This window comes from Crinia signifera, chromosome 6 (genome assembly GCF_055691185.1).
Source record: "Crinia signifera chromosome 6, ASM5569118v1, whole genome shotgun sequence".
Lineage (NCBI taxonomy): Eukaryota > Metazoa > Chordata > Amphibia > Anura > Myobatrachidae > Crinia > Crinia signifera.
Window position 1 is genome coordinate 260,912,419 of NC_139222.1, and position 22,137 is coordinate 260,934,555.

The following is a 22,137-nucleotide window of genomic DNA, read 5'->3' on the forward strand; positions in this document are numbered from 1 at the left end:
ATTGCTCTAGGCTGCCAATCTATTTTAATAAAAGTCAGTTGGGGGGGGGGGGGGTTATGCCCCAAAGCTCCTGAACCTTTGCCTGCCCCTGGCCTGGGACTTTGCGCCAAGAGAGAGAGTTCTGCAGCAGAGGAGGTGGGCGGGAGGATTGTGATATCACGCGGCGCGGAGGAAACTCCGGGTCACAGTGAGTATGCGGCGCAGGGAGAAAGCCTTCCACTGCGCCGCTTTCACATGCTATGCTGACATTTGATCCATCTGCGCTGGAGATGAGGGTCCGTGTCATTGATAACAGAAGAGCCTAGGACGCCGCAGTCTGCTGTAGCAGCCTGGAAGAAAAAAAGTCCTTTGTATAGCACTAGACATCTGCAGATGCTGTGGGCCTATTTTTGAGGTTTATTTGCAACTAATAGGATGCTGATTTTTAAATAAATAAGTTAAAAATGACTTTTTTTATTATTTAATGTAGCATAATGTAACACTTTTCATGCATATTTTAAGTATTTTTCATGCATATTTGCATGCATATTTCAAGCTTTTTATATTGCATATAATCCTGTCTCTAATTATAACACTTCTGCTATTTACTGAAACAGAAGCGACTGGTGCACGTTCTGTGATAACCACCAGGACCGATGTCATGCTTTTGGTTCCTAGTAAGCAATACATTCCTACATTGTAATAGCTTGCTACCTGAATAGCAATGCCGTAAACAAGGAAATACTAGAGTTGGCACATGCTGTGCTTCTTTGGCATAAACAAACCTGTGTGCCAACATAGACACTGCGAGATTATTACCAGCTATTATTGTAACATTCGTTTACCTAGGATCGTCTCCCGGCCAGTAGTTCTACTGCACTCTCCATATGTAACAATCTTTCTCCACTTACTAGAATTAAGGGATATTTCTACACAAAGAGGAGAATTGTATCCTATCTGCAATTCAGAATAATGGAGAAATATGCCGCAGAATCCCGGAGAGCCGGATGCCGGCCTAACGCAATTAGTTTTTTTTTTTTTTAAAGTGCCAATAATTTACAAGACAAAAAAGGCTCTTGCTTTGCAAAGGATTGCCGCTTTAAAAAAAAACAACATATGTCCAACACCCAATACCAAAGCAGGTGGCATTGCATTAACATTGCATTTAATCTAGGTACACACTATGCGATATTATTAGCGAACGATATCACTTACGATATCGCTGTAAAATACCGGACAAACGATAATGATATCGTTAAGTGACATCGGCCGGTCCCCCGCATTTCGAATCAGGACACTCCCCAAAAACAGGGGCCTCTGAAAAATACCTGCGCACCCGTTCTGTAGAAAGGGCCTAAATCAGACCTATTCACTAGGCTGTGTATACTCGCAGTTAAACCCCCCCCCGGGCGCCCAGGGTCCATCCACTTGCATGCTGCCAAATGGAAAATGTTTTGATGGTTGCTCACAACGCAGACATCCCTTTCCACCACATCATTAAGTTGGGAGATATGCCCAATGTGATGTGTAATAAGGTGATTGCAAATGACATCGCAACCTTTCAGCCAGGACAACCACTTAGAACCTGGACTGTCACTTAAGGACAGGTTGGACATACGATATAGCAACAACATATTACTCAGCCCTTTAGAATGTTTAACCTTTTACGTCAGTTGTTGCCCCACACCCCCCCCCCCCCCCCCCAGCGAAGCGCCACAAACACGCACACACGGTGCGGCCTCCAACAATAGATCATTCAAACACTCCAATTGTATTATTTAGCTAATGAGTTAAACATTGCTAGATCTGTGGTGGGGTGACGGCTCCTTTCTAGTAACCGGTCATATGGTATTGCTATTTTTATCTGAACTTTTGTTCTCTTGCCTCCTGAGTGAGGTGAAAACACATGCCGTGTGACTATCCGTCATTTGATTTCCACACAGAGTACAATACACTTACCCTGAGTGGAAAGATGGCAGTGATAACATGAAGTATGTGTGCTGGTGACACGTCCCATGTTCTCCCAGTTCCAGGTAAATATTGTACTGGCTTATAATAAAACTGGCGATGCTTGTCCTGAAACTTGAACCTAAATAACCTTTTGGAGTTTCTGTTTGTTGCTGCATTGCACATAGCGTCTTCTTGCGCATAGTGTGTGCGTCCGTCGTGCGGGCTGTACCAGTGGGGCAGATGTATGAAGCAGTGAAAAGGGGAGATGTGAGCCAGGAGAGAAGTGGCCCATGGCAACCAATCGGCAGTGAAGTAACATCTATAATTTGCATAATGTAAAATTATACAGAGCAGCTGATTGGTTGCCATGATAATGGCCTGTAATATTTACCTTATGTAGGAAATATAATCTTTTTTTTTTTTTCAACAAAACATTTTGTATTTGATTTTATATAACAATCGTGAGCGACGCTGGCATTTTTTTGTGGATATTTTGCACATCTCTCATAGATGTTGGCACTCAAAGGGTTAAAAGTATATTTCTACAATACATCATGCTTAGTCACTCCTCCTGACTTCCAGAATACTCCCTTCAACCTCCTTGGGTGGGGTGATGATCACGCTAAGGGGTAGATATACAAAAGGGAAAAAAAAAGGAAAAAAGTGATGTTGCTCATAACAACCAATGAGATTCTGTCTATTGTTTTCTAGGATGCAATAGAGAAATGATATAGAGAACCTGATAGGTTGCTATGGGTAACATCACCATTTTTAGAACCTATACCCCTAAGTGATCAGGACCAGGATGTCTCCTAGAAGGCATCAGCCATTTTTGGGTGGCAGTTTTTGCAGATCCCATGGCGGCTGCATGGAATCTGTAGAGACCCGGCTCCTCCCCACCGTGGCTGCCAGTAGTAAGTACCGCCGCCACCTCTATTGTGCCGGCGTAGCGCCCCCTCCAGAACCCAGCGCTCCAGGCTGCAGCCTGATCAGCCTATTGTCAGATTGGGCAGGTTGGAGCAAAAACCTGGTAATATCTGAATGACAGTTTTTGGCAGTTTTCCAGCATTTCAAAGCAAATGGTCAACGGTCATTTACCATGATTTTGTTCCAACCAGCCCAGTCTGACAATCGATCTGTAGATGTATGGGGCCCATTAGCCTTTCCTATACAATTACAGTGGAAACATATGCTCACATATATTATCTTCACAGGCCAATAGTTGACCAACAACAGCTGACCAAATCATACCACCCAACAAGAACCTTTTTAATCTGGTGGACCATTATGGAATAGGTAGCACCTACCCTTGGGGGTTATTCTGGTTGATTCGCAAAGCTGTGAATTTGTAGCCTTGCGAGTCCACCAAACCCCACCTTGCGAATAGTTGGCTGGCGCCACCCAATCACAAGGGCGACTCTCTCACAGGGGCTTGTGAATGGATGTTACACAGTGACATCCATTCGCAGGGCAACGGGAACCTCCTACATCTTTCGATGGGCGCCGACCATCGAAAGATGTGGAAGGTGCATGGATATAAAAGTGACTTTCAAGTCACTTACATATGCATGCATGCTGGGAAGGAAATGGGGGGGGGGGGCAGCTGACCTCCGGTGATGACAGCTGCCCGCCCCGCGCACCACGTCTTGGCCTCATTAGCATGAGAATGCCCAGCGTTGTCATGGGAACGTTCCCATATGCTAATGTGACCGTCCGACGCCCCTCTAAGCCGCCACACCCGCTGTCCAGGGTGCACGTACAGTCTGTTTGCCGTGGGTGCACATACCCTGCGTACGCACATGCGCACAGCGCCACCATCAGTCCCAGTGCGAACGTATTCTGGTTGCCCTTTGTGTGTATTTCCCTATACATTGTAAGCTTGCAAGCAGGGCCTTCCTTCCTCTATGACTGTCTGTTTTGTATTATAATTTCTGTTTTAAATTGTGAATCCCAACAGAATTTGCTACACTAGATAATAAATGTATTATTAAATAATAATAATAATAATAATAATAATAACTAGAAGAAGAATTGAGAATTTCAGTTACATTATGCCAAAATAAGAGTAAAAAGTGGTATTTTTCAAATCTTGATTGATGAAGTGGGGATGTTGCCAGTAGCAACCAGTTATGTTCTAAAAGGCTGTGCTTAAAAAAAATTAAACATCGGATTCTGTGAGCAACTTCTCTACTTTAACTCTCTCCAAGATTTAATTAATTAAAAGGGGGACCTTATGGGGAATGTAGGCTCACACTAAGCACATTTTACCTCAGTGATGTCACTATAGATGAATAAATACTGGTTAAGCTTCTCCATCATGTGTAGACAGTGGGCAGGCTGATGCTTTCACTGACTGTTGTACGTTTATACAGCTATATTCCTTATGTACATTGTTTAGAATAATGTAATCGCCTTGTTTTATATTCACCTTTAACAGTCCCCTCTCTTCCGGCCAGCAGGTTCCTGGGTAGAGCTACACTTCAGCAACAATGGCAATGGTGGCATCATGGCTCCACTCGTGGGCCAGGAGCAAGTGCCTGCCTCCGTCTCCAGTTACAATGGCGATATGGAAAAGATACTGTTGGACGCCCAGCATGAGTCTGGAAGAAGTAGTTCCAGGGAGAGCTCCCATTGCGATAGGTATGTATCACACTGGGATCACTAGACTGTCTGGGCCTGGAGTTAGGATCATTTTACCACAGATACCAAGGTTTTTGGCAGCTCTGTGACGTTCAAGAAGTGTTAGAATTGGGATGCAATCATTAGGTTGACAGTCAAAAGGTGGACCGCTATTGATCGAAATGGTCGACACAAGCAAAATGTCAGCATTCCAAAGGTCGGCATGAAAAAAAGGTTGAAATAATTTTTTTCTTCAAAATAAGGGCTTTACTCATACCATCCCAGTGTACACGGAGAGGGAATATAACAGTGTACTGAGTGCAGCGAGCCATGCATTGGGAACGTGGCACATTATACACCTACATCAACATAGACACCCCCCAAAAATAAAAAAGCTCATGTCGACCTTTCCAAAGTCGACACTTTGCTTGTATCGACCTTTTGACCATGTTGACTTAAAGCATGGTTTATTGCCTACCCTCCTGCATTCTGCAGGAGACTCCCTGACATAGCAGCAATCTCCCTCTCTCCCTCATTAGTCTAGCAATCTCCCTCATGTCACCTAGCCCACATTACACTGTTACATTTTTGAGGACAAAAAGGAATGAGGGACAGATACATTTACATTGAATCATCAGCACCATTTCCCAGCACTTTACCAAGTATAGTATCTCTTACTAACTACTTTGGGGATCATCTACATTTGGATATAAGTCATTTTAAAGGATTCCTCTCAGATGTAGCAGCATAGTTGCTGACTTTTTGGCTGCCCTCAGCCAGCTCAGTAAAGCAGGGGGGCGGGGTCATACCCGGGAGGGGAAAAGGGGCGGTTCGGGGGCGGAGCCACATGGCTGCCTGCCCTATTAGGGGCGTGTCCATAGTGATCTCATCATTTTAGCCCCCCCCCACGCCATGCTATGCCTGTATTTCAGGGATTGCACGGCAGGGGGCGGGGCTAAAAAGCCGCAATCTAGTCATTTAATCTGGGGATCCCCGCCAGGTGGGGGTGTACGCCGGTGATGGAGGGCAATGCGGGAGGGTTGCCCCCCTTTCCGGGGGGCTGGGAGCGGGACCCAATTTCCGGAACCCTCCCGGCCATTCCGAGAGGGTAGGCAACCCTGTGTAGCAGTATACACCCACGCTTCTAGGTGCCACGTTCACAATCTCTTTTCACAAACTCTCCATGTATGGAACTAGACACACCCTTTGGGTGGAGCATGACACGCCCCCTCAATGGGGCGCTTTGCAAAATGCTATTAGCAACTATAATATCCCGGAAACTAGTTTTCAAAAGTAGGCAAGTATGACTTAAAGCTGCATGCTGTTAAATAAGGTTTCTCTTGGCCACTTGTATGGAACCACTTGTATAACACAATACATGAACAAGCCCTGACACGCATCAGTGTCTTTTCTTCAAGTACAGTAGATCTTACTAATGCTCTGGGGCTCATCTACATTAGAATGTGTTGTGTTATTATGACACGCCCCTCAGATGTAGCAGTACATGTCCACCCTTATAGGTGCCACCTTCACTCACTGTAGGCAAGTAGGATATAGTCTTCAGTGATTTCAGTTGTCCAAAATCGCACACTGCTCCCAAGTCTGCTATCCAGGGAAGAGGGCTTGTGTTTGTGTGATTTGTAGTTAATGCTGGTACATGTACTACAAGATGTTCATTTCATGCTACTTCTGGAGAAGTTTTGGCAAGTCTTCCCATACTTATATCAGAGTAGGAACCCTCCTGGATTTGTCTATGCTGTATTCTCGGGCAATGCTGGATTGTCAAACAGTGCCAGGCTTGCAGTCCCCTTGGTAACATGATTGTTTTATACTAATTGGTAGATTCAAAAACCGTTCGGTCAGTGGATCTGCTGATTCACGGAGCCCCTCATTGCATCTACAACGAATGGCTATTGATATTTCCAGTATTGGGCAGAATCTGCTGTTCACCTTGTATTTTATCTTCAGACTAGATCTATAAAGATACTTATTTTTGGTTTACTATAAAACGAGAAAGTCTTCCGGAAGGTATTGATCGCCTTATGTGTTTATTCTGTAGACCTTGCCAGCTCCTGTCATAACCTTTTGCCCTCGGGCTCTCTCTTGCTATTAACAGTCCACCGCGTTCTCAGACCCCGCAGAGCATTCAGAGACTGAGTGACAGTGACACTCACGGAAGCAAAGAGAAGAGCAGTTCCCAGGTAACTTACACTGTATGACTATATTATTATTGCTTCATTTTACTAGTTGTATATACAGGAATACTTGGAAATGGTTAGCATTGATATAATGTATACAGATTTTAGACTGTAAATGCTCTGCCAAACTAAACATAGCCATTGGTAAATCTAGGTTATACCCCTGTGATGTATACCTGAATCCCCGCTGACACTTGCCATTACCCTTTACCAGTCTTCCTGTGCCGCCAGTAACAATTGGGATCAATGGGTTAATAATTGATTGGTTCCTGACTGAAAGTATATTTATATATGCACAGTGTATATTCCCAGTTATAACTGTAGGAAACTGGTGCTTCACAAACCCCCACCCCCTTCTCACACAGTTGTACTAAGCCTAAAGGGGCCCATACATGGTACAATTATTGTATACAATATCGCATCTCAGTGTTGCGATGAGATGAGATCTAGTACAAAAAGTATGCGCAACACATACTTTTTGCACAAGATCTCATCTCATCGCAAAACCGAGATGCGATGAGATGTGATATTGTATACAATAATTGTAACGTGTATGGTCACCTTTAGAGATAAAGTATCAGCCAATCAGCTCCTAACTGTTATTTTTCAAACTGTAACATGATAGGAACTGCTTGGCTGGTACATTGGGGCAGGTGTATTATGCCTGGTGAAGTGATAAATTTAAAGGCGATAAAGCACCAGCCAGCCCCCAACTGTCATTTCCAAATCCATGCTGTTAAATGGCAGTTGGGGCTTGCATGGCTGGTGCATTAACACCACATTTTCACTTCACCAGGCTTAATAAATCTGCTCCTTCACCTATCTCCACTTTATCCCTCTTCAAGTCTTAGTACATCTCCTTTGTTTGTGCTCTCTCCTCCTCCAGTTCTCTGATCTTGCCTCGGGGTACATAATATAAAATCTGCACCTGCCTCTCTCTGTACATAGTCTTCATTTATTTTCTCAAGGAGGAAGTGAAGCGGCTTCTTGCTTCTCCTCAAGTCTCAAAATAGACACTTCTGTATGTGGTTCCTGCTGGCTGTGCTGACTGAGGGGTACGGATTCCAGCTCTTCATTAGCTGGGCATGTCAGTGAGCGCTCTGGCCTGTTTCCAATTGTAATAACCAGCCGCTTGGAGCGGGCCTGCAGCTCCTGTGTCAGACTCCTCTGGGCCACACTATTTCCTAGCTGATTACAAAACTTCCAATTCAGCCAAATGCAGAGTTATGGGGCCCACACACAGGGCGATTTCACGGCATCTTCTAAACAATCTCACTAGATCGCTTAGAAAATGCCCCTACATCACTTCATCACAGGGGGGTGGGTGATTTGGCCGCTGCTCTAATCCACGGGGGGGGGGGGGGTGTGATTCGGCTGCCGCTCTGCACCACGTGGGGGTGCTGAGTGAAGCCGCCGCATCACTCCAGGGGGGATATGCGGTAGAGGCTCTACAGCGGGGGGAGGGGAGGTTTGCTCACCAGAATTCGGCTCCCTCCGTCACTCCAGGAAGGGGGGAGATGCGGCGATGGCCGAAAGGCTCCACGGGGGGGAGGGAATTGCTCATCTCCATCCTCCCTACCACCACTGTCACTCCGGGGGGGGGAGCGGCGGTGGCCGTGGGGGGGGGGGGGGGAGTTTTCCACCTCCGTCCATCATGCTCCCTCGTGCCGCCGTCCAGTGGCCGGCGCCCCAGGCAGATGCCTAAAGTTGCCTAGTGGTGGTGCCAGCCCTGGCCCCGTGCTTTGCTGCCGCCTGGTGATTAATATCCAACATGCAGGATTAATTTAGTTAATCGCCGACAGATTGCTTAGCAACACATAGCTGGCACATCGGTGTGTGCTGAGCGATCTTGCTGAGCGTTCTGTGCGATCTAGCATTGTTCAGAACGCTCAGCACATATCCCAGTGTAAAGGCCCCAATAGATGGATGTACAACTGCCCATTAATATATCACCAGTTATTTGCATAATGTAAAAAAAGAAAATCGGAATTTCAATTTATGTGTAAATGATGCTAAACCATAGCAAACAATCGGGTTCCAGTATGTAGGTCGACCGTGTCTAGGTGAAAGCGACATAAGGTTGACGTAACATTGATCAACACACAAGTGTTCGACCCAAGTGTCGTCGTCCCCCATGTTTTCTGAACTTTTGCTTGATTTACTATAAGCTATGACCAGGAATAGTAACCTGTGGTGAGTACAGGAGGCACCCTGCTTGAAGCGTGGTGAGCTAAGTGTGCCCACAAGGGTACACGTGTACACTCATTGTGCTTAGATTTAATTACACATACAAAATGATGCTCAAAAACGAAAAAATAAATAAAAACTTGCCGACCTTTTGACCCTGTCGACATATTGCATGTCCACAATATGCCGACGCACCATTGACTATATATAGACAGGGTAGATGTTCTATACCACACCCAAACAATCAAGCACCCGACTTCATTATCTGGAGGTGACCATACACTAGTGCGATTTGGGAACTATTCTCCAGATTCTGACGCTTTGGTCCGAGAAATCAGAATCAGATGAAAAGTGTATGTATTTTATCTCCGATACTGTTCGGATGCACAGTCCCATGCACATCGGATCAGAGCCAGAGATGGCTGCCACAAAGATTTATCGGATCCCACAGTCATGAGTGGGATTGCAAACCATACATTGTATGCAAAAAGACCGCACACGGTGTACCATATGCGATCCTGGCGCCCGGGAAGTTGCTGGAGAGTTCAGCGGAAAGCGCATTCGCCTTCCAGCCTCCGAGAAGTCCATTGGTGTCAAACTCATGGCCTTCCAGCTGTTGTGGAACTACACGTCCCAGCATGCCCTGCCACAGTTTTAGCAATCCATTGTATAAAATCTGTGGCATGGCATGCTGGGACGTGTAGTTTCACAACAGTTGGAGGGCCATGAGTTTAACACCACTGCCTTATGCTGGCCACACATCAGAAAACTTTCATTCAAATATCCAACTACTCTTCTCCAAAAACTGTCGCTCAGACAGGATACTGTAGTTGAACCTGTGTGATTTAAACAATTTGACTGAATGTTTTTGTATTTTCCTTGGTTTGTGAGCAAATTTCTGATTGTCCTTTGCTCCCATCCAGTACCATATTTATATTCCATCCAAGCAACTAATTGGATGGTTGGAGGAAAGTTGGTCTGATGTGTGGCCAGCATCAATGTATGGGGGCTGTAACCCGCACTAGACAGATAAGTCAGCTGTTAGATGTTGCTGTTAGATGTTGCTGTTGTATCCTACAAACTCTGCACCTTCTGTCTGTTTATACCATCTCCCTGATCCTCTGCTTCCTTCTATCACACAGTCAGAAGAGGATTACATTGAACGGAGGAAAGAGCTGGAAAACTTACTAAAGAAGAATTCAGACTGGATCTGGGACTGGTCGAGCAGGCCTGAAAATATTCCACCCAAGTAAGATGTTATTAATTTCAGGGCAGATATTAAATAACAATTGTACTTCTGACAATGGTTCTGATTCAGACCGGTTCTCTAGGCTTAGTGTAACCACAGCCTAGCAAACAGGTCCTGTCTCTTTTGCACTGCCTCCTGCCCAGTCGCATGCGGTGTACGGCATTGCCATCACATTCCCAAAGCCAACATTCAGCAGTATGTGATGGGTTGAACAGTAATTATATAGAAATGAGATGATTATTATAGGGAAGGAGCGACGGGCACACATAAAAAGAAAGCTAAAACCAAGAGCAATGCAATTATATGTGCAATCTATATATATAATTAAAGCGAAAAGTGTATTTAAGTTATCGATTTCGGTACATATATAAAAAAAACCTTCCCATAGAACTTTGTAGCACTGGTTGAATATTTAATAGGCGCAAAGCTATAAGGTGCTTTATCAATATAGTTGCAAGATGTGCTGTTAGAATATGAGTCTTAGGGGGGGATTCAATTACCGTGGGTGAAAAGGGAGGCCTGCGGCTATTCAATTGCACTCCAATTCTCACTTGACAGCCTTGTTAACACTAGTTAATTTAGCATGTTAACGGGCGTTAACACAGGTTAATAGGTGTTAACATGCAGAATGTGCTGGTTATCAGATTATCCCCGTGGGATAATTTTTCACCCAGTTCTGATTGTTTATTTGGTACTTTATCTCTCTCCAGTGTAATAATTACAAGTTCCACAATAGGGAAGATGTACTAAGTCTTGGAGAGTTATATAGCAGGGAGAGATAAATCACTAGTCAACCAGCTCCTGATTTTAAACACATCCAGAAATTTGTCAGTTTGGAGCTGATTGGCTGGTATTCTATCTCACGCCACTTTACCACTCTCCTCCAAGGCTTTGTACATATGCCCCTGGATAGTTCTTAGCATTGGATGTACTGTTGAATACTGACAGCAGTTGACAGGTTGACTGATGTAGTAGCACACATAGGTCAGTACAACCTATGACTGCACGCAGGTCAGTTGGCAGCATTCGTATCCTGGCTAGGTCCTGGCAGACCTTTGTTAATTGTGTAATCTCACCAGGGCTAGTACATACATAATGAGACAGGGGCCTGTGTGGTTGCACTACTGACAGCCTCAGTCAGTAAATGCTGGTCACATTGGCGTATAATATATAGAGTTATAGGAATCTAGCTGTGGCTGTACATGCCAGGCATAAAGCAGAGATCGCTGAGATTGAGGGGGCGTAGCGAAGGCCAGGAGCAGGGACTGGTGTAAATAACATAGGGCTTAATTTCTCTTTTTTCATTGTTTTATCCCAGGTTTAATTTTGTTTTTCTTTCCCATAAAGGGAATTTGCCTTCAGGCACCCCAAGCGCAGCGCGGCTCTCAGTATGAGGAACACCAGCGTGATGAAGAAGGGTGGAATTTTCTCCGCTGAATTTTTAAAGGTTTTCCTGCCCTCATTGCTGCTCTCTCACCTACTTGCTATCGGACTGGGGTATGTATTAAGCAGCATTACACAAGTTCCTATTGCTCAGTTACAGCTGAAAATGATGTAAGATTAATATAGGAATTCAGGCAGTTGTTGTGTACGGTGTGCGGAATAACCACTGAGACGGGATCGGGACTAGAGCAGGAACTGCTGCTAAAGTACTATGGGGATCAGTCAGGCGCGGTCCGATCTGCTATTGCTGCTGCTTCCTTGCATAGCGCTGGATGTACAGATGTGTCCACAGACATCTATCCTCCGTGCGATATAAGACACGTTATACATAACACAGGAGCTCCATGTGATTCTTTAGCACCAGGCGTAATTTTTTGCGACTTTTAACATTAATAGCGTCTTATTTTGCAAAACTAAGTGAATTTAATGCACAAGCAGCTTTATACTGATTAAAATCATATGCAGCATGTCTATATTCAGTTTGTGTGACCGCCGCTGCATCTGTATAAGAAATTCATTTTGGATGCAGATACAGTCGCATATCATTTTAATCAGAAGTAGCTGCATGTGCATCCTATGTGATTTATTTTGCAAATAAGACTCTATTTAATGGGGAAAGTTGCAAAAAAGATGCCTGGCGCTATCGAGTTCCACAATAGCATGGCACGACTAGACGGGCATCTGTAAATGCTGCAGGAGATGTCTATTATATGCACTAGTGATTTGAGCTGCATCCTAGGACACATCACTGGATCAAAGCAGGCACCATCAGGTGGTTTGCACCACCCATGGTGCCGCATAAGCCTCTCATCACATAGGTCAGAAGATTTCTGTCCTGCAACGAACATCCCTGGTCATTCCCACCCCTAAACAGAGATGGCACACCTCCGTTTTTCCAAACTGAGTCCGTTGCCGCCCCACCCCACCCCAAAACGGCCTCAGACTGTCAATCAATGACAGTCTGATGCTGGCCTGCATACTAGGAACAAAAAGCGCTCTGTGGTCTCAGTTGCAACTGCACCTGAATGACCCCCAATGGGACTGAGGAAGACTTGCACCAAATCAAATAATTGCTCCTGCATACAAAACTAAATGCATATTTTCCATTATGATTGATCAGCTGTTCTCCAGCCAATCAGCTCATGGGGGGCAACACTCCTGCATAAACCCCAATCTCCCGCGATCCACCCCTCGGTGGGGTGGGTCCGTGGGTAAAATTACGCGATCGCGTCATTTTAACCCCGCCCCCCACAGTTCAATGCCTGAAATACCGGCACGCCCCCCAACAGGAAAGCCCGTCTGTGGCTCCGCCCCAATCCGCATCTTTTTAACTCCCGGCGATGGCCCCGCCCCCCTGCATAACAGAGCTGGCTGCCCTCTCCCGGAAGGCAGCCAGCAAAAGTCGGCAAGTATGATTTTACCTGTAGATAGTTCTGGCTGTTGAGGCTCATAGCAAAATAACAAAAATGAAAACAGAACTGTCACAGGACAGCTGATGGCGCCATGGCGCCAGATTAATTGGCAGTAAGTCCCAAGTGGGTTCCAGTAGGTAAATATTGTCACTTGCAAGTAAGGTTCGGAAAGTTCATGTTTAAGTATAATGTGTCTGTATATATGTAATTTAACGCTCAAGCTGTGATTCAGATTTAGTGAATATTTAACTTCCTGTAACGCATGCACATATGTTGTGTACACACTGTTATCTGTACAGTTGGTTGTGTAATCCTCACCGCTTGGGTACGACGCACCAATCAAACGATAATCTGTAAACAACACGTTCTAGAATTACAACATCTCGTAAAGTAAATATAACATTAGAAATAGGATATGATCTCCCTGTACAGTGTTTATGGAAACTGGGTTAAAGCCTCACTATGTTATATGATAGTGGCGTGTTAGTGGTCGTGGCATGTAAACTAGTTTGTATACATCTTTGTTTTTTTGTTTCTCCCATACACAGTCCCCAGTGGGGATTTAGTGCACAGCATTAGGGGGTGCCGGACGGGGGTCCCCACAGTCATTTACCCGATGTCGGGATCCCAACTGTTAAAACACCGACAGACGGGTTCCCGACGGCCACTGGCTATTCTCCCTCGTCGGGGTCCATGACCCACATAGAGGGAGAATAGGATAGGTGGCGAGCCCCTGCAAGGGGCTTTACTGCGCTCGCCATGCTGTCTGAGTCCGGACAGTCGGGATCGCGACGTCGGGCTAATGACTGTCGGGATCCCAACTGTCGGAACCCTATACCACACCCGCATTAGGTATGTAACACGCACACGTGTAGCACATCGTTATTGTATAATGTTGCCGGGACTGAGCGTTTCAATGTAATCAGCTCAGTCATAAGTCATGACATTGGGCCCAATTCAGCCCTGTTTGTGAATTTGCAGTCCAGGTGATCATCGGAGGAACGCTCATCCGCGAGCCCTCTGTGTGATCACAGGCTCCAAACACCTGTGATTGCTGACCGCTCACTGTGTGATTGACGGGGGGCCACTGTTTGGGGGCGTGCCCGAGGTGTCTGGGCATTCCATGGACGTTGGGAGGGAGGGGCGCTGACATCATGACAGCGGCTGTCGCAGCACAGGTCTGAATAGGGCCCATTGATTAAGCTTCTGGCTATGATTGTCTTTAAATTGGAGTATTCAGAATGACAGAGACATGGGGGCATCCGAGAATAGTCCTGCTGCAAGCCATCCATCTACGGCCTGGATTCCCCATTCTGACGATTGGCGGCATTGATGATCGGAGATCTGTAGAGACTTATAAATATATAAAATTACTGGCACGCTCACCATAATTGGGGGAGATGCAACATGTCGGTACAAAGTCACACATGAAGCCCGGAACTTGGCATGAGAAACCACTGTGACCACCGCATTGTAAGATTTTGTATACTTTGTCATTTAGCAGAGTAGCTCTGTCACTCCTGCTGGTTTATTGATGTGAATAAGATGCTCATTTTGAGAGAGAAGTAAGCTTGGCGTGGCAGAGTCGCTTGGGACCTAGCTTGCTGAAAGGGGCTGCTTGGCGTGACTGAAGCCAGACTGTATGAGGACACACCTGTATATCCAGTACTCATGTTGTTGTGTTCCGATACAATTATGAAACAGTGATACTGAAGCTGGGTACACCTTGAGCAATATATTGGTCATCAAACAACCAATATATCGCAGGCCCGTGTGCGGGTGTGTACCTCCAATATGCCTGAGTACGACGTTGTTCACAGACATATCGAGCCGGTCTTGCGGCACACCCAGTGGCCGATATATCTACAGATGGGATGGTATCGGGATCACGACACTTGCCAGGCCAGGGGGTCAGAACACAGACAGCGGTATCTTGATGGTCAATATCCCAACCACTTTTAGGTGCATATGCCAACCCTTAACACCCCCTACCAGCAGCCTACTCGTAACTCCCCTTCTAAATGCCTTCCCCCTGCAGCATAAACCCCCACTCCCCTCCCCCCTGCAGTCTAACCGTGCCCCGGGATACATAACTTACAATCAGGAGGCCGACGGCCTGCATAACGTAATTTAAGCTGCCTGCTAAAGAAGTGTCTATGTTTATTTATTTATATTATATAGTGAAGCAGATTCCGTTGTGCTTTATAAGTGCCTCATACCCCTTTCACATCGCACTTTTAAAACGGTATATTGCCGTTTTTTTCCCATTTTAAAACGTTTAAGGCTGCAATGTGAAAGTGCCAAAGTTGATTTACCGGTTAAAGTTAACCGGTATTTCAACACGGTTAAAAAGCAGAGTCCTACACGTTTTAAAGCCGTTTTTAGGCATTGTGAATGGCTCTATTTCAATGGCTTGAAACGTGTCCCTTGGGGGTTAAACGGGTTGAATGTTTGAATGGTATTAAATGATTTTTAAAACGGTTTTCACCTGCAATGTGAAAGGTCTCAAGGCTCAGACCCGTTTTAAAGTCCCATTTAAGAATACCGTGTCATTACCCATTTCTGCAATGTGAAAGCAGTATCAGAGGGTTATGCGTGTGGTGCCTAAAAATGATAGGCTTGCCTGAAGAGGTGAGTTTTCAGGGAACGCTTGAAAGTTTGGAGGCTAGTGGAGAGTCATATTGTGCGTGGAAGGGCATTCCATAGGATGGGGGCAGCCTGAAGTCCTGTAATAGTGATTGGGAGCTAGTGATCTTGTGCAGATCTTGTGCAGAGCGGAGTGGTCGGAAAGGGAGATATTTTGAGATAAGTAAAGCGATATATGCTGGTGCAGTATGGTTAATAGCTTTATATGCGAGTAGAAGTGTTTTGTATTGAGTACAGTAAAAAACAGGCAACCAATATTGCCTGAATGTTACACACTGAACACCTGCCTTCAGCAATTTAATATACAGTATACAGTTATCTGCTGAGAGGTAGGAAATGCAATAAATCTCTTCAAAGTAACCGATAGCTAACGCTGTAATATACCGTATATACTCGAGTATAAGTCGACCCGAATATAAGCCGAGGCATCCAAGTTTACAATAAAAAAAACAGTGAAAACTCATTGACTCAAGTGGGACCCTCACTCGAGTATAAGCCGAGGGGGGCTTTTTTAGCATAAAAAATGTTCTGAAAAAGTAGGCTTATACTTGAGTATATATGGTAATTATCTGCGGAGCAGGTGAACCTGTATTGAGTTTTGTAGTTCCCTCTATGTGTACCATAATCCCTGTTTTGTGCTGAGCCAATTAATGTAATGGTTACGAGCTCATATTTCCTCATTTTAAATAACTTTCCTGGTGCCTCCTGTAAGACGAATTCAGCCAACGTAGTAATTCAGTTTGCACCGTACCCCCCCCCCCCTCTCTTTCCTGTTTGCTTCAAGAATTTGTCAAACGGCCAGGACAAATCTGCTGTGTTTGTTCTTTACTTTGTTGTTGCACAAATCCATAATACTGGCAGGAATAAAGCTGCTTTACTTTAATGTGGCCACATTTGAGCAGAAATATCAGAATATCAGTAACAGTGGCATACCAATCAGCCCACAGTGGATCGTGGCGTCCGCAAAGGGGAAAGGGGTGTGGCATTATCTTGGTTCTGCCTCCCGTGCTAAGAAAACAGATATTGTATTTGTATAGTGGGTGGGGACAGGGGACAGGACAGGACTAAAATGACTATGAATAGCATCGTCAGGGCCCCTCGGCCGTTAGTTGTGCTTTGTAAGTGGGCAGCTGGTGGGAGGGTTGGAGTGGCTGAGTGGGATGCGTGAGACTTGCCCATCTTTCCGGCGTGCCACCCGATGTTTCAGAAGCCTCTCATTTGTCCCGGGAGAGTAGGCAAGTATGGACTTTATTGTTAATAAAATGTAGATTACTTATATTAGGATTAATGAGATATTTTGTAAGTAGGGCAAAACAGTCTGCTGTAGCTGATCCCAATGAATTCGCAAAAAAAAAAAATTTCAGTTACCCCTCCATTTGGTTTTGCGCCTTCTCACCTCCTGCTTACAGTGAATCACTGTCAGCACTATGATTCGTGGATAGCTCTAGCCATTCACCAATCTGCATGCTGACAGCCATTCACCAATCAGAGCGGCCAGGCAACAGTCTCTGCCTGCCTCCCATAAAGGCACCAGCTCTCTTGCCCCAGCCTGGCTCTGTTCGAAGGCCCCTAGAATCATGGGGCCCTGGGCTGCTGCCCAGTGTGTCCATATGTTAAGTTGGCCCTGATCATAAGGCATCTTATCAGAGACTGTAGAAACTTTGAATAAAATCTGGAAGTATTATATGAGCTGTCTGCCAGGACTGATCTGTCTGCATGTATACATGTTGCTGGGTAGTCTTATACACTGTTAGCTATGTGGTACATACCATTCCTAAACTCACATTTCACCCTCTCTCACCCTTTGCTGTACGTTCGTGTATTATGTTCCCTGTTTAGGACACCACACTCCCCATGTTGGGCACTTTGTAAATAAAAGTTTAAGGACTGCTGCTACTCTCCTACAGCACTGCACTATAGGAGTGCTCAGATCCTACTGCACATAAATAGATCATCTGAAAAATGACTAAGCGGCCATTTTACCGGTGATCTCCGTAGTGGCAGCAGTGCGACGCTGTAGGATCTGAGCACTAGAACTCTCGGACCCTACTGCACATTTTTAGATCTCTGGAAAAACACAGCAGCTGCCATTTTTCCAGGTGTTTCGGCAGCACTGCAGCCAGCGTCATGGAACTCTGGAGGGTAAGTATTAAAGAAAAAGTGAGTGCTGCATGTGTGGTGCGGGACCCCTGTGGACTCTTGTGGCCCTTGTGCACCGCACACACTGCATCCATTATAAATACGCCACTGGGTAAGTAGTGAAAAATATTATGTCATTGTGTTGGCGGTTGATAGGAAATTGAGGTGTGATACAATACAATGACCTCCTTTGATACAGAATTGATGCACACATAGAGACTGATTCAGAGTTCAACACAGGCTTGCCTACCCTCCCGCATTGAGCGGGAAGCTCCCGAGTTTTACATTAGCCTCCCGCTACTCCGCAAATCCACTTAGTCCTCCTGGTTTCTTCCTGCTGACATGAAGTCACATCAAAGCAGCCAGCAGCCAGGGCTCTGCTTAAGTGAAGCTGGCCCTGCCCACCACATGGACACTGACACAGGGCTGCGTGCATCAGACCAGCCTACTCCTTGTCTCTGCCTGCGGAGAACTGTCTGCTCCCCACCACACTGCCGGGTGAGTACTCTGGGGGAGTGGGGGCTGCGTATAATGGGGAGTGGGGGCTGTGTGTAATGGGGATTGGGGGCTGCGTCTAATGGGGAGTGGGGGCTGCGTATAATGGGGAGTGGGGGCTGTGTGTACTACTGGGGCAGTGGGGGCTGTATATAATAGAAGTGGGGGCAATATATACTACTGGGGAGAGTGGGGCTGTATGTACTACTGGGGGGAGTGTTGGCTGTATATAATAGGAGTGGAGGCTGTATGTACTACTGGGGGGAGTGGGGGCTGTATATACTACTGGGTGAGTGGGGGCTGTGTATAATAGGAGTGGGGACTGTGTATAATGTCAGTGGGGGCTGTAATACTGGGGGGAGTGTGGGTTGGGTATAATGGGGAGTGGAGGCTGTGTGTACTGGGGGGTGTGGGTCTGTATATAATAGGAGTGGGGGCTGTATGTACTACTGGGGGGAGTGGGGGCTGTATATAATAGGAGTGGGGGCTGTATGTACTACTGGAGGGAGTGGGGGCTGTATATAATAGGAGTGGGGGCTGTATGTACTACTGGGGGGAGTGGGGGCTGTATATAATAGGAGTGGGGGTGTATGTACTACTGGGGGGAGTGGGGGTGTATGTACTACTGGGGGGGGGGGGGCTGTATGTACTACTTGGGGAAGTGGGGGCTGTATATAATAGGAGTGGGGGCTGTATCTACTACTGGGGGAGTGGGGGCTTTATGTACTACTGGGGGGAGTGGGGGCTGTATGTACTACTGGGGGGAGTGGTGGTGTATGTACTACTGGGGGGAGTGGGGGTGTATGTACTACTGGGGGGGGGGGAGTGGGGGCTGTATGTACTACTGGGGGGAGTGTGTTTTACAATTGGAAACAGTGATAAAATAATCTGGGTAGAAACAAACCGACATGGAGGTAGGAGGGTCCTGCTCGCAAGTTTACAATCTATAGGGATAATAGGAGGGATACATAAAGATAGGATTCCATAGCATGGCAGTCCCACCAGATTACAAGAAAGTCCTGATGGGATGCAATTAGATATGTAATACAGGTGCATGGGGGGTGTTTGTTATGTAATATAGGGGTGTAGTGGTGTAACTATGGAGGGTGCAGGGTAGGGAGGCCAATCCCGAGATTGGCAGGATCCAGGGATTTGGCCCCTAAAACGTCGGGATTTCAATCCCGGGATTGGAGTTTCCAATACCGGGATTTCTGGATTAGACTGCGTCTGAGCTGGTGCTCAGATGCTGCCCAGCTTCTCCTGTCCTGGGCAGTGCGGCTTGGTGCAGCGTGATGACGTCAGAGGTCACACTGCGCAGGCCACACATCAGCCGCCTCGTCTTGCGCGCACCGCGCTCACCTCCTGCTGCCTCCATGAGACCAAGGCTGCCTGCATGATTTGCCTCTTCCCGACCCCTGTGCCATCGTCCAACGTCCACCTGCCCAGCATGCATCATCCCATCTACACGCCCAGGCTGCATCCACCCGGCCGCATCGCACCTGTAAGTAAATATGCGGGCGGTCGGGGCAGGTTTTTGCATTAGGGAAGTCAATCCCGGGATTGGCCATTTTTCAATCATGAGTTCCGGGATTGAAAAAAATGCCCCGTGATTGGCATCCATAGTGCAGGGGTTGTATCGGCTATGGGGCCCGGATGTTTGGGAAGCCCTAAGGCCTTGTAGGAACTCTCCTGCAACCTTTTTCATTTTGTTTTTAAATGTAGTGACGCAGGCAGCAGCACCATTGTCCCATGTTCCCCCTGCCAGTGGCACACCCTTCTAAAGGCCCCCATACACTAGGGCGACTTGTCCTTAGGACAAGTCGCCCCCGACTTCCCCCTGAGCTTCCCCGGCTGCTCCCCGGGGGAGCTTGATTAGATTGGCACTTGATGTGCCATTTTTTACATGTGATAAATCTTCTCGATTTATCACATGTAAAAAACCCGGGGAGCAGGGGGGGGGGGTGGGGGCTACAGAGCAGGGCTGCTGGTGGGAGCAGGGGGGGCTGGGGACGCTGCGGGGGACACAGGCGGCATAGAGCCGGGCAGAGGGAGCCGGGAGCTGTCAGTGCTAGAAAAAAAAGCCTATACAATGAATGGGCAGCCTGTGATTGGCTGAGCGCTCTCTCAGCCAATTGCTGACTGGCTGAGAGAGCGCTCAGCCAATCACAGGCCACCCATTCATTGTATGGTTTTTTTTTTAAATTCAGTACTGACAGCTCCCGGCTCCCCCTGCCCGGCTCTATGCCGCCTGTGTCCCCCGCAGCGTCCCCAGCCCCCCCTGCTCCCTCCACCGCAACGCCGCCCCACTAGGTCCCAAGTCGGGTGGTCGGACGTGCAGCAGGTCCGACCACCCGACGCAGATCCGATGCGCACGGGACCGCGCATCGGATCTGATGGGACATCAAAACTAGCCGATTTTGGTCCGATTTCGGCCAGATCCGACTGATCTGGCCGAAGTCGGACCAAAATCGGCTAGTGTATGGGGGCCTTAAAAGTGTCGCCGCCACAGTCCCGTTATCCACCCATGAGCAATGATGCTGCAGTCCCATTCTACCAACCACCAGTGGCTCCGCCGCGGTAACCTGCTCACCTTGCAGCTGCCGCCCGTCCCATTCTCCCCGTCAGCATTGGCAAATGAAAGACCCTGAGCTGCCGGTGCTGGTGAGAAGAAGATCCACTGATAGTCATCCCTATTCTTTTACTGATGGACCACGGGCCAATCACAGCCTGGAGATGGTGCTTTGCAGGTGTCACGGGAGCTACAGTATGTTCATGGCGGAAAACCATTTGGTTCTACCCTGTTGATTACAGAAGCATTTGACTTTGGATATAAATAATCGATTGGTCGAGGGCCCATCCATAATATCCTATGGAGGACACAATAAAGGTCCATACACACTGGGCGACTATGGACAGTGATGATGTCAATCATCGCTGCGGGGAAAGCCGCTCAGTGCATACACACTGAGCGCTTTTCCCCTGCCCAGCGCCAATGGAGGGGGGGAGCGCTAACCAGCAGATGAACGGCTTTCCCGGCGATGTTGCGGGAGCGCGCGCAGCAGTGCTCACCGCTCATCGCCGGACCATACACACTGGGCGGCTTTGAGCTGAAAGCCGCTCTAACCTGCTGTTTTGAGGGACTTTCAGCTCAAAGTCGCCCAGTGTGTATGGGCCTTAAGAGCATTCAAACAGCATGTGATGTGTTTGCATGATGAATTATTCATAGGGGGATACATTTATTCGTGCATATGTCGGCTATAATAATGTATTGTTTGTGCAATGGACAGTAGAACCCTTTAGTCTTCTGCCTTCCTGTTATTTCCCAGAGGAGACCTGATATGGATACAATACCTTTAATGTGGATGGTATACTGAAAACCACAAGCTTAGGAAAGTTGCATAGTACAAAGGAAAATGACTTCCCACGGATTGATGCTGTAACAAACTAATGTCTAATACACCTATTATTGGTTTCCTTTATGATTGTGCAGTAAAACGTATGGGCGTAACCTGGAGTTAATGATGCCTTTATATCTATATATGGCAGATCGGAACAGGGCTTCTGATCTCTTTGGCTGACAAGTCCAAGCATATTTCTGCTCAGTAGTTGTGCTGACATCAGTGAGTTATCAGCATTGCAGGACATGTAACCCTCTATCAGACATGCTGAAAAACCCGTTACTCTCCCGGCACTGCAGAAGTGACCCTGCTCTAGTGGTAGGGTGATAGCTACCGGCATGGGCTCCACAACCCTGTCATTTACCTGTGTTATTCCCAGGTCTGTGCAGAGGGGTGTGGTATGGGCCTCCAAGAGTGGGGAT

The 22,137-nt window shown here is 46.9% G+C and overlaps 1 protein-coding gene across 2 annotated transcripts in view; it reads left to right on the plus strand.

The window, feature by feature from the left end:
- Window positions 1–22,137, plus strand: part of BNIP3 (BCL2 interacting protein 3) — a 39,207-nt gene that overhangs the window by 12,794 nt on the left and 4,276 nt on the right. The window contains exons 2-5 of one of the 2 annotated variants that reach the window (XM_083149466.1): window positions 4,389–4,569; window positions 6,665–6,749; window positions 10,076–10,182; window positions 11,530–11,679. In XM_083149466.1, coding sequence (XP_083005592.1) covers window positions 4,389–4,569; window positions 6,665–6,749; window positions 10,076–10,182; window positions 11,530–11,679 — 523 coding nt within the window. Of the gene's footprint in view, window positions 1–4,385; window positions 4,570–6,664; window positions 6,750–10,075; window positions 10,183–11,529; window positions 11,680–22,137 lie in introns of both variants that reach the window. The other variant, XM_083149465.1, reaches the window with a different exon arrangement.